General features: G+C 34.6%; 2 protein-coding genes across 3 annotated transcripts; both read left to right on the top strand.

Annotated features, from left to right (window-relative positions):
* The first annotated feature begins 1,266 nt into the window (after positions 1–1,266).
* LOC144835151 (uncharacterized) lies at positions 1,267–10,222 on the top strand. 2 transcript variants are annotated; one of them, XM_078690209.1, is made up of 7 exons: positions 1,267–1,362; positions 4,218–4,437; positions 5,170–5,232; positions 5,974–6,078; positions 6,618–6,731; positions 7,331–7,377; positions 8,487–10,222. In XM_078690209.1, exons 2-7 carry the CDS (start codon positions 4,270–4,272, stop codon positions 8,983–8,985), a joined length of 996 nt encoding a protein of 331 aa, XP_078546335.1. In that variant the 5' UTR covers positions 1,267–1,362; positions 4,218–4,269; the 3' UTR covers positions 8,986–10,222. The 2 variants fall into 2 exon arrangements, with proteins under 2 accessions (XP_078546335.1, XP_078546336.1); XM_078690210.1 differs by lacking the exon at positions 1,267–1,362 and having other exon boundaries at positions 4,125–4,437.
* Positions 10,223–11,317: 1,095 nt separating this feature from the next.
* Positions 11,318–13,304, top strand: LOC144858817 (protein rolling stone-like). The gene is made up of 3 exons (XM_078714935.1): positions 11,318–11,392; positions 11,780–12,002; positions 12,777–13,304. The coding sequence occupies exons 1-3, from the start codon at positions 11,318–11,320 to the stop codon at positions 13,292–13,294; spliced, it is 816 nt and encodes a 271-aa protein (XP_078571061.1). The 3' UTR covers positions 13,295–13,304.
* Positions 13,305–13,741: the final 437 nt, after the last annotated feature.

Here is a 13,741-nt window from a genome sequence, read left to right as displayed (position 1 = left end):
TCTTTAAGATTAAAAAATTCATTTGTCATTGTTTGCAGTATAATTTATTCATATTGTTTATTAGAATACTCATATTTATGAAATTTCAACGAAAAAAGCGTGTAGTAATGTGTACTGTACAATACGATTTTACTGAATTAGGGCATCCGGAACAATAGACTGTATTTTAAATAGAATTAGTGGATTACATTGTTTTTGTTAAGCCTATAGCCCATATATGGACATTACTGTGATTGCGTGCGATTCGTACCAAGATCGAAACATCGCTAGTTATGTCAAAACTAATACAGTATAAAATTATAAAGTTAAATTAACTATGTCCCTTCTGTTATTTCAAATCCGATGAGACAGTAGTTGAGGTTGCTACATACTAATTGTTCTATTATCTACCATGAATCTACCTGTATATATAATTTTCTTGAGAACTTATATATAGAAATAATATAGAAGGCCCAAGTTAAGATTTATTTTGTCAAATCAACACACCGAATAGTACATCTTTGCCATTCAATATCACATGCCGTTCCGTTTTTAGTCGCGTGGACGCGACTCTATAGTTCACTATGTCGGTCGGTCTGTCTGTCGGTCTGTCTGTCGGTCCGGTATCACTATGCATTGTAGCACGCGACTTAATGGCTGTTGGCCTTGTTTATTTCTTAGTTCAATTCAATTACACGGTCAGTTTAAGCTTAGTTTCCCACTAGGAGGCAACGCAAAGATGTAAGCGCAATGACAAGAAACAGTTTTTTGAATTTCTTGCTCGATCGTACGTCCTAGTGGGAATCAAACTTTATAATTAATTTTTTTTGTGACACGATGGGATATAAAGTAATGCGCGACCGCGGCTACCGGTTATCTGCGGGTATAAACTGCAAAACTAGAGACGCAACGCAACGATGTAACGTAGCGTAAGTGATTTGACCAATCACAAGCGATGAAATATTCGAACATTGGTCAACTCGCTTGCTTTGCGTCTACGTCCCAGTGGAAACCAAGATCAATCTTTCAATTCAACTAATACATATGCATTACAATAATTTGTATTTTAACGTACATACACAGTATTTATGAATTGTAAGCGGAAAACCGCGTAGCTTTTCCCACGTAGAATCTGTAGGCATAAAAACATATAATGAAGTATCTTGGTGTTACGCTATAATGATCAAAGACTTGTCTGGCGTTTCATACATACTGTACCATATTTCCGGGTTTTGTTTATTATTTATTTGAATGACAAAATTATAAGACTCGACTCCGATGCCCTGGTGATGGAAACACCGTGTTCAGCCTCACAATATGGATTGAATAATACAGTAATTGCTTGGATCGGACTTTCCTTTCAGTATTGCAGGGTTTGAACAGGTAGGTAGACATTCTATACGGGACATGTCTGTGAAGTTGGTTACTAGTTCCTAGTTCCTTATTCAAATTCAATTAAAGGGACATAATAATAATACGTAATAACTGTCTAATTGAGTTGTTATTGCACCAACATGTTAGCCTTGACCTCTTCTACTTCTTCCGGTCAAAGTTCAAGAACATTTTATGCATTTACGCCCTCTACGGCGAATAAGTAACTAGCTTTAACGAACGTTATAACACTTGACCTACTTAATATTTTCAAAATATTTTGGTATAGATCGATGACCCTTGACCTACTCTACCATTTTCCACCCTAGTTCCGCGAACTTTTTTCCATCTACGCCCTCTACGGCGAATAAGTAACTGGCTTTACGAACGTTATAACACTTGACCTGCCTAATTTTTTCAAAATATTTTGGTATGAATCGATCACCCTTGACCTACTCTACCGTTTGCCACTCCAGTTCCGCGAACTTTTATGCATCTACGCCCTCTACGGCGAATAAGTAACTGGCTTTACGAACGTTATAACACTTGACCTACTTAATTTTTTCAAAATATTTTGGTATGGATCGATCACCCTTGACCTACTCTACCATTTGCCACCCCAGTTCCGCGAACTTTTTTGCGTCTACGCCCTCTACGGCGAATAAGTGACTGGCTTTTACGAACGTTATAACACTTGACCTACTTAATTTTTCCAAAATATTTTGGTATGAATCGATCACCCTCAACCGACACATTGTAAAAACCATTTTTGTAAAAGATACAGTAACATGTTTGTAAAAGACAAAAATGTAGGTGGTGTGACATGCCTCGTGTAGTTTAATTTTGTGATCTCCTATCGGGGCAGAGGGGGCAGAATATTATTATTACTATGAACATAATGAAACAATATTGACAATTTCCTGGTCGATCCCGATTGCAAATTGTAATAGTTACATTTACATGTAAACCCTTATTTAGACAGAATGTTTTTGTGGGTCAGCAGTAGGTCGCGAATTCAACCAATCAAAACATTTGTTTGATAGCAGTAACTGTCCAATCAATCTAGAGGCTTGAGAAGGAGAGAGAGAAGTGTACATGGTTAATCAAAAGCTGGTTGAATGCTCTTTTGGTGTGTGGAGGGAACTGAATTGCAATTGCGCCACAACAGACCCAGCAGTCTATTGGCGTTTTTATGAGGGATAAATGTCAATTTACGAAACACTCAATAAAAATGTGATATTTATAGTATATAATATACAGTACATATATAGTATATTTAATGTACAGAGAAACATGTTTCATGTTTTTGTCTTTCATAGTAGTACATTCATAGTAAACATTTGTTTGCAAAAAGAAGCCATAAAAAGAAAAAAACAGTTTTAAAAAAGTCGAGGATGAAATTTTAAAATTTTAAAAACAACATGTTATGGGCCTAGTGTTGAAAATAAAGATCCTTCATACGGTTTGAAAAAAGTTAGAACATACAACAACAAAAATGGTTACTATAGTATACTATCAATTATTGTCAACTTGATTAAAGTTGAAGATACTAAAGATTAAGAATTAAAGGATAGACACAAGGTAAAGTCAACAGAAAATAAGGAAGAAAGGTGAAGTTGAGAACAAAAGCAATAGACCAACAGTTTTTTAAAAAGACGATCATTGACGAACAAACAAAATCAAGAAAAATCAGTAAGGTACCACATAAAGTAAAAGATTTACAACTTTCAACAGGATTTCCACAAAAATCACCCACCTCACAAAAAAGCTTCTACTGGTAATACACTAGTTACTGTATTGTTATTATGGTAAAGGGTCTTTCACACCTATTCCGGCACGGTTCCGGTCCGGCGCCGGAAAATCCAATCGAACGTCAATGTTTCGTTTTCACGCGGCATATCGATTGGCGCATAGCCGCGTGGAGCATTGATGTTCGATTCGCCGGACCGGAACCATGACGGAACAGGTGTGAAAGACCCTTAAGATTGGTTCCTAGTTGGTAGCAACACAACACAGTTGTAGCCTAAGTTAACCGATCACGATCGGTAAAATTACTACGGTGTGCTTAAGTGGGAACCAATTCAGAGGTTGAAGTTTGTTACCTTAGTGGATTCTTGTTATGTTAATAGACATTTAGTGGTATTACCCTGAGTAGGCATATTACCCCGATTTTGTAGTTAATGTTAATGTTGGATGGTTGATTGTTACGTAATTGGTACTGTAGGTGACAAAGCCCGGGAAATCAAACGAATAGTGTGCCAAAAGACGGATAGTCTCCTCCTAAAATTTAAAATAGACGCAAGGAAATACAAAATAGTGCAATAGGTTCTTTAGGAAATTTGTGATTTTTATTAATCTATAAACCTTATCAATAAACTCAATCTGTTTCAACCAATGAATAGGCCTATTTGTTATAGTTACAGATTCCAATTTTACAAAAAACAAAAATATTCAAAATTGTTCATTCAAGCGTAAGGCACATTAACCATTCGTTTGATGAGTTCTGTTCTCTGTTGTGTGTTTATGTTACATAATCTCAATAGCTAATTAGCATCATGTTTCTACAATTATACAGAAATTAATAGTTGAAAAAATACATTTCAAAACAAGGAAGCAATAACATAAAATACTATTATGTATATACTTATTATAACGAAACCGCAGATCTATATTTCCTAGGAATCATCTCTGACGTGTTTCCTTAGCACTTTAAAAGGTGAGTTTTTCCTAATAAAACACGAAATTATCCAAATACTGTGGCATTATCTGAAGTATAGATTGAGGAAAACATCCAAAATAGTGATTTGCTTTGTATAGGCTACAAAGTTGATTCACTGTATATTCTGAATATTGTTTTGCTTTTGCAGCTTCTTCAACGCTGTTTTTTCTTAGTCGAAATACTATATTGTTATTACAAAGATGACGAAAATGCCTTCAACAATGGAACCACAAGGTAATTACAGGCAGACAGCTTATGTACACATCGTGATATCGTTCATGTACCTGATTGACGCAGTCATTGTACCATTTATCAACGAATATGCGGAAAGTATTGCGATTACAATTGCTCTTGCACTTAATACGATGGTAGGTCTAATTTTGTTTGTATACAAAACGGTAGTACTGTATCGGTAAAGGTCTAGGTTATAAGCATAACTTAAAGTAATGTCAGATTTTATCGCGGGAAGCAGCTCCTATTTTCTCCGCTACTCTTTAATTATTTAAGTAAAAAGATGTAATACAACCATTCCGATAACAGCAACACCCTGCAGTTTCTCATATTTAATGTAAAAATGTCGTCCCTATCCCTTAAGGGATTTAATCATAGTCGAGTCACTATTGATAGAAACAACTGTCGTGAATGTTGTGTACCCGGAATCCACGAATATCTACACTCGTTAGCACATGTGTAGGCCTACCAATATTTTAGTTTGTTGGTATTATCGTACTATTTAGTGTTTTGATAGATTTGTGATTTACAGAAGCTCAAAATAAACACCCAGGATATTAAGATAACTAACGCGTCGTGCATATCCGTTAGATCAATCATAAAAGAGAGTAGAGAGTATCTGATACAGACGAGATACATGGATCTTGTCATATCTAGATCATTTAGAAGAGATGATCGGTTGACAAGATACTGGATGTCATATGTCCTCATCTTTTGAAAGGGATGATTAGATGACGGGAGTCAGATCTTGTCATGTCATCTTTTAAAATATTGATCCATAGTGATTTTTTCTCGTAACGACTGCAAATTGATCGATATGATAAGATAATATCGATAAGATGTATTAACATTGTTTTGTTTTCATATAGATTGCCCTCACCACAGGAATTTGGGGAATAAAAGCATCGACCAAACATGCAAGCATTCGTTTAGTAGGTTTTTAGATGATATTTTATAAAGACTATTCTGCCTCTTCACTATTACTTTTTAATTTAGATGTTATATATTAACTGAGATCCACAGCTTTATTTTTTCTAGTATAGTAATTCATTCATTTAATTCATTCGTTTTTGCCTATTCATTAATCCATGGTTTTTTTGTGATTTAAAGCTTTTAAAGTTCAGTGACATGCAAGACATTCATTTGATTAAATATTATACTGTACAAAGGGTCATAAAAAGTAGGCAAACTCTGTTATAAAGAACTGCTATGCATTTCCTTAGTTAGTTAGTTAACGGTAGTTATAGTTAGTTAGTTAACGGTAGTTATAGTTAGTTAGTTAACGGTAGTTATAGTTAGTTAGTTAACGGTAGTTATAGTTAGTTAGTTAACGGTAGTTATAGTTAGTTAGTTAACGGTAGTTATAGTTAGTTAGTTAACGGTAGTTATAGTTAGTTAGTTAATGGTAGTTATAGTTAGTTAGTTAACGGTAGTTATAGTTAGTTAGTTAGTTAACGGTAGTTATAGTTAGTTAGTTAACGGTAGTTATAGTTAGTTAGGTAGTATATCAAGATGAGCATTTGACTACCCGGAAACTAGGTTGGGAATTGTGAGGAAATTTTACTCTACATACGCAATAATATTTGTTTCTAAACCGTTAATTTGCTAAATAATGTAGGGCCTATGTGTGTGTTGGCAGATAACTTTTAATGGTTTAACTTCTTTTTAAATAGATGAAGTGGTACATGATCCTATCAGTTGTTTGTGGTGTAGCTGCCGGTTTGCTGATAGTCGTCATTGTAATTATCGTCATATCATTCATGGACACCTCTGAATTTGTGAGTAGTCCTTTAAATACGACATTATTTGAGCATGCGCAGAATGATTTTAAGATTTAGGATCATACCGAGGTTGGTAAAATTACACAAGTTTTGATTTTTGTCTGAAACTATAACATTCCAACTTAAGTATAATTATTACACGGCGCGTAGTCCAAAGTGTTTTTCGTTTAAAAAAAATTAAACCAACCGCCGTTTACAACCTATAGACCCGATGCGTAATACTTGAAAATACAGATTTTAAAAGACATAATCATCAACAGTTTTAAATATTAGTTCTGTTGAAGAAGTATCTTGAAGTATATAGTAACTGTATTATCCTTTGTTTCCAAAATGTCAGTTGTTTTCTATTTATGACTATTAAGCCAATCGCCGTCTAGAACCTTATAATTAGGCTACATACAATAATTCAAATACAGATCTAATCAGGGTAATGTAAAATAATTAGTTTACATCTCCCTGATCTAATTATAAGTTTGTAATCCTTCTGGTAATAGTATTTTGTATTAAAGTAACTTTATTATTAATTTTGTTTGCAGAATTTCAGTAGTATTTTCTTAACATACTCGGTCCTAAGTGCTCTATTTGAAATTTCAAATTCAATTGTGTCGGTGTTTGTATTTCGTAAGAGATTGGACAAGTTGCTACACAAGGTAAGGTTATCTAGCATTACTTACTCCCAATAGCCTGCTGCTGCATTATAACTGTTATTACCAACGCTTATCATGAAATTGCTTTCTATCACGAGTTATTTCTTTAAGTAAAATTAGCTAAGACGTGCTTATGTGAAAATTTGAATAAAGCCGCTATACAGGTTCGATAAATCTCACCCCTGAACCTTGTAGCAAATACCCTATATATAATATCTCGCAGTTGACAAGACGAATGCGTATTTAATTATGATAACATCGAAGCACAGTTAAGACTTGTCAGGAAGAGTGACAATATTAATTTTTATCATTTTATTAATATAAGTAAAAAATCCGTCTAGAACTTAAACTAAGTTTTCACCAACCGTATTCGTAGTCACGTTAAAAATACAGCAACGGTGTTTGTATTTATGTCAGTGCCGTAGTATGTATAGCTTGCATACGTATGAATAATTCCCCCGTACGTTGTTGTTCAATATAACGTCATGTGTTTTTCTGCGCAGCTATTATGTGGCGATCGCATGCAATGTGAATATGGTGATCGGTAAATTATAAGTAGTTGATAATGGACGGTTCTAAATAATGTTTTATTATTAATTCAGGAATTTAAAGGAATAGACGATGTAACACAATCCAGTCGAAAGGAACAGTAAGTATAACATTAGTTTTCCTTATTATGGTAAACAAAGGAAGGGCGTGCATTTTTATAACCTATTCTCAAATTACGTATAATGAAATGAATTCACTGATTGTTCAGCAACGATTTATTTGATGGTAAATACTTTTTCACAGGTATCAGAACTCTTATAGTTTAGTTATACGGTTAATGATCGATAACATAATTTTGAATATATCAAAATATCAACATCAATAAATCAATAACAAGACATATTTTTGGTAATTTTCATATGACGCGTTCAAGATATTCAAGGAAATATTATAATTACTAGGCCTGATACAAAATAAATGCTAATATAAATAGCTTCTGCAACAAGTTTATAAACATTTTGGATAGCCTGCTTTAATCGTCTTCTGAACAAAGGTTACCTAGAAAGAACAAAGGAAAACCCAGTTATTTCTGAGAACCCCTCATAAAACGATATAAATATTCGTTAGTCATATCCATAAGGTGTGACGTAATTGATATAATAATATAACTACAATCAATAATGCAAACACTTTCGGTCGAGTCATCTATGTAGCCGAATGGGTTAGACTATGGACTTTGCATGTAGATGTATAGGGTTCGAATCCCATGAGCAAAATTATTTTTTTTTACTTTATAGTGAGAGAGATTATTTAGAGGGTTAGGTTATGTTATACTTAGGAAGTAGTTCGGCTATCTTCACATAAGGAGTCCCCAACTTATTTACGAAAAAAAAGTTAATTCATTGTTGAGAATAGAGAGTCGACGTAGGCCTACCTTGAAATTGGCTCTAAAAGTCAACTGGAAAACAAACCTTGACGTCTCGCTGCGCTAGCTGTACTGTATTTAGACATCTGCTGAATCATTATATTATATCAGTACGGTACTGTAATACACAAAATACTCATACGCAAAACTGCAGCTTCCTATTGTATATCATGCTGGTCATATAAAGACGGTGTATGATATTTTGTAATTCTAAATCTAGAAATAATAAACGTGCCATTGTTTAAAAAGTGTAGCTTCCAAATAAATCAAATACATTATTAGGCCTATATATTATGTGTATTCCTATTGCTAACGTTTTCTTAATTGATCATTGTTACGATTAGAGGTGGAGACATATACAGTACCATTGAAGAAAGTAAGCTCGCAAAAGATGCGTATGGTAAGGAACCAGGAAAACATATGTATGAAATGACGCTTCAAAATACGTACAATAAGATAGATGAAGACACATCGCACATCTATCCTACTGTTATCGTCAAACAAGAAGACAACCCTAAATCAGTTGGGTATATGGAGGTGCAAGATGGAATGATGTCACATGGGGAATATAAGAGCACACGTACATCACAAGCCTATGATTATTCGTATGCTGACGTTGCGCCAAAGCCGCCACCACCACGACGACCAGAGAGCGTTTTAAACTCCCCTACAAGTGAAGATTCAGTGGAGTCTAAGAGTGATTTTGAACGTGGTGAGTCAATTACATTTCAGAATACTGATTTGTATGAGAAACCGGACCAGCGTAAGGTCGAAGAACCGGAACGCAGCCACTTGGTTACAATTTCAAATACAGAACTGTATGAAAAATCCAGAATCGAGTAAGATACATACCATTGTCTGAACTGCTGTGGTATTATCAATAACCGTTAACATCAGAATTTCTTTTTCCGTAAGAAACAATGATTTTAAAATTGACATTCTTTTTAAATTCCATTTGTAATATGTATGCCTAATATGGTCTATTAATAGAACGAATAGAATGTACTGCAGTACGTACACGCTAATAAAGATTATAACCGATAATTATCTCATTCAAACCGGATAATTATCGGATAAATGCGATAATTTTTAAGCTTTGACCTGGAGGACAAATTTATTGTTGCGTTGTGATTGGGCATCTGGTTGTTTTGGTAATAACTGATCATGCGCACTTTATTGGTTAAAAAATTAACCGATAATTTTGGCTGCGGAAACACGGCCTTTGACGCAACGCAAGTAGTATACGTAAGCGCAACAAATAATTTGACCAATCACAAGCGATGGATTATCCCAAGTCGCTTGTTGTTGGTCAATTCGTTTGTGTTGCGTCTACGTCTTCGCGTTGCGTCTCTAGGGTGAACTAATAAAGGAGAACTGCGCTGCTTTGTGTGAATAGCAGAGCATTAAATTGTAAGTAATAGAGTTCCTTAAAGCAAAGATTTTATTATTTACTAGCTTAAACACCGTAATGAAATCTATATATTGGTATAAATTATTAGTAAACTTGCCCCAAGTCTCTTATTATTTATTATTACATCTGTGATAAGAGCTCAAGTATTAAACGTATGAAACGCCATCTGTGCCAATATGTGTATCTATTTACTATTAGGTCGTAAAGTACATTAGATAAAAATTAATATAGTCATTTTTAAGTTTTCATAACGCGCGACCACTCGATTTGAAATCAGTCTGCACCTAAGAGCCGCTTAAAGTGAAATCTGCATTTAGTTAATTCATATTTTATACATAATATAAAACATAAGTCTGATCACAGGAGCTTCATTTTAAAGCTATGATTTACATTGGAATAGTTAACCCCCTAGTTGAAAATAATTGTTGATACCCATGTATTTCTCTTTATTATTACGTTTCCAATATTTACTACAGGTGTAACATAGAAGAGGACACATGTCCGACGGCATGTAGTCCCGATTGTCATGATCACTATGTAGGCCGGTTGACAGTGAGATATGACAAATAAATATCTTAATCTTGCCTATAAAATAATTAAATTTTTATATATTTTTATCATAGCAAAAGAAATTTTCTTTAGGACAATAAATTTGTTTACATTTTAGAATATTTGTCTAATGTTCTCAGAAATTGCTTGTACTGTAGGCCTAATTACGGAAGCCCGTTCAGGTCACTATTAAATTTTTAGTTATTTATTATTTAATTATCTGACGGCCGCCACATAATTATCTGGCGATCGCCACTTAAAATTATCTGGCGGATGCAAGGCGATCATATGCTACGGAAGTCAGCCACTACTACAAGTCATAAACACCAACCCTTAGCCCAGGTCAAGTCCTATCCAAGCATAACCAGCCCCAAGATAGTGTAAATTATAGAAAATATGAGTGTTTAGAATTGCATTTTCACCAATAGTTTTAGAGCGATTTTGTCGTCAAATCTCGCGTCAACATTGTATTTTCCGTTTTTTATTTTCATACGTTTTATTTTTCATATGTCAACGCAAACATACTTGTTGACAAAATACAGACAGATAATCAAGTGGCCACCAGATAATTATGTGGCGGCCGCCACAGCTCTTAAAATAAAGTTAACGACCCGTACCTAACAACGATAGTGACATATAATTTGTGAGATAATAAGACTGCAACCAATGACGCTACACCCGTTTCATGGGAATATTTGGTATAGGCCTACAACATCACAATGTTTGTTGTTCCCATGTATTATATAACGTAACCTACTTTACATTTAATCTGATACAGGCACCACATGTGATACAAATTATATTAAGATGCTGTTACCAAATATTCCTATGATGAGGCTCCTAACAGGTGTGTACGTAAAGATACAGCACTGAAGAACTATGACATATATGCATTATTATAATAAAAAAAATTCATTTTAGCATAATAATCATTTTCAGATGAGTTTATTGAGTTACGGCTATTTATGTTAATAAATAACATTTTTGACTTATAGAATTAGCTGTGAGTGGTTGGGTATAATAAGGGTCATGAAAATAGCAACAACACAGATAAGAATTCTTTATCTTAGAGTATATATCAATGTACTCTCGGGCATTATGATTCACCAAATACTAAACTCAAACAATGTTTGAACAACGGTGTGTGTTTATTTTGACGGTACAAGCTTACAATAGATACCCTTGACCGTATTCACGTGACTTGAATGAGCCAGCATGGAAGGACGAGGATTTAGCTGTAAACTTCTAAAATTTAACTCTGATAATAAACGTCTTTTTGTAACGTCACAGGTAAGTCATTGTCAAGATATTTCAGAATGGAATTGTACAGGCCTACAGCGGCGAGCACGATTTTTGTTAATGTTATGTAGCACCTACTAAGTTTCTTCAGGGTTTACGGCAATGCTTTCAGTGGTTAAAATCTGAACATAAACATAAACCCTAATCTATGCAAGTTATTTTGTCTAATCTAGGTGCGAAAGTGCAGTAGCGTCTGAGGATGTGTTTACGAAACGTTAGCATCATCTGAGGCCAATAGACCAAGCTAAGACATTCTGCAACTTTATTGCATATTTATGTAGGCCTAAGGATTTGAATTTGGGGAAAAATCCGTCTTGTAGTTTAGACGTACGGCCTAAAATTAGTAAACTAATAACACATAAAACATTATCTGTTCAGTTTTCAGGTCTCAACCCGCATATTTTTAGCATCTGGCGTTTTATTATAACTCTTTATTTTGTTGGATTTAATTTCTGGTACATCCCGTCTTCAGTGACTGATTTTGGAGGGAGTTTTTTCATCTACCTTACTAACTGGACATTCATTGTGGTCACGTGTTATCTTTTGGTAGCGTCGTACAATAGTGGCGTGTATTATTATTTCGTCTTCCGACGTAGAGAAGGTTTGTATTATTTTTATTTATAAATATTTATTTGGTAATTATCATATTTTACCGTACGGTTGCTGTAATTGATAGTGATGAATAACCGGAGCACCGCACCAATTATAGATTGGAGGCATGAGGATTTAGCCAATGAGATAGCCGTTACGCCACTGCTAGGGCGGCGGCATTTGAATACTGCACCATTATTCATAAAGATTCGGACATTTCATTGCTACGCCACATTCAACAACGCGTCGTAGCGAGGCATTTATTTGCTGCGTCACATATAGGAAATGCACAGCGAAAATTAAAATGCCGGCGCCATATCCAATAAAGCACATCAGTGAAACATTGAAGCTCGTTGGACATTTAAAAACTGTTCCACGTTTTAGAAAGCACCTGCGCTCAATATCTTTTTTTTCTATCAAATTAAGGCAGAATCTTGAATAGGCATGGTAATAGATTATATTGTATGTGAACAAATTGCAGCTGACATAAGTTTCCTAAATTTAACTGAACCTAACCCTCTAAATAATCTCTCTCAACTAATCACCAGCTACTACTAACGTGCACTCTCCTCCCCAGCCTACGCCCATGATGCTACCACCACACACGGTCTCAATTTATGCTATAATTATTTTCATGAATAATTCACCAGTTCTGCCTTAGGATTACAAAAAAAAAAATGCAACCTGGACCGGTAAATTCTCAAAGCTCAAACGTTGGCAGGAGTAGGCCTTAGTTTTACATATTATGACCATATGCACTTTGACGTGTTTTTATATTTTCCAGATAGCCTACTTGTACCAGAACCTTCTGAAGAAATACAGTTACAATTTAAACAAAAGTTACAATGGTTTCTATTTTACATCTCAGTTAACTTTTCAATTATTGTCACCGTCGTTTACTGGGCAGCTCTATATTCTGCTGACTCTGATTCTCTTTTTATTGATCTCAACGTACATACGCTAACGTCATTGGTTGGCATCGTAGAAACGTTCTTGTCAGCTACACCTGTACGTTTAATTCATGTAGCATACCCCCTCTGCTATGGATCAATCTATCTATTTTTTACAGTCATTTATTGGGCAGCGGGAGGAACCGATACAGCTGGTAACCCGTATATTTATCCGATAATTGACTACGAGAACAACCCCGTTAATGCCGTGTTCTCTATACTTGGTTGTGCTGCTGGTGTTTTTGTTTGTCAGGCATTAGTTTGGTTGATTTACAATTTAAGACTTAAGATAGCACGTAAATTGATTATTAGCGAACGACCGGAAGAAAGTGGCCTACACCAGACTCTATGATACTTTTAACACTCGGTTCAAATGTTCAACTTTAAAAAAGTAAAGAGACGGATATTGTTTTTTTACTGGATAAACGATATTAATCGCTTCGGATATACACTAGTACTCTGGACGCACCTTCATTCAAGAAGTGTGCCACTGTTTCAAAAGTGTAGCTTCCAAATAAATTATTATATTATTATTACTAGTAATTCGACCTGAATAACTAACACTATAAAACAGCAGGGGCCTAAATGATTAGCATATGTATTTTTCTGATGTATTATGATGCAAACAAACCATACCCGTTTAGTTAGGCTATGTTTCAATTGCTGCCAGTTTCAGTTTAAACGGATTAACGATAATAATAATCGCTTATTAGTCACTTTTTATAGTTTTAAACTGTTTAAAAATAAATTTGCAAATTTTGACAAGAACATCTTTGAATCTTTCTCTAACGTTTATTTA

The sequence above is a fragment of the Antedon bifida genome, chromosome 2, assembly GCF_963402885.1.
Source record: "Antedon bifida chromosome 2, ecAntBifi1.1, whole genome shotgun sequence".
NCBI lineage: Eukaryota > Metazoa > Echinodermata > Crinoidea > Comatulida > Antedonidae > Antedon > Antedon bifida.
This window is presented reverse-complemented; position numbering and strand designations above follow the sequence as displayed.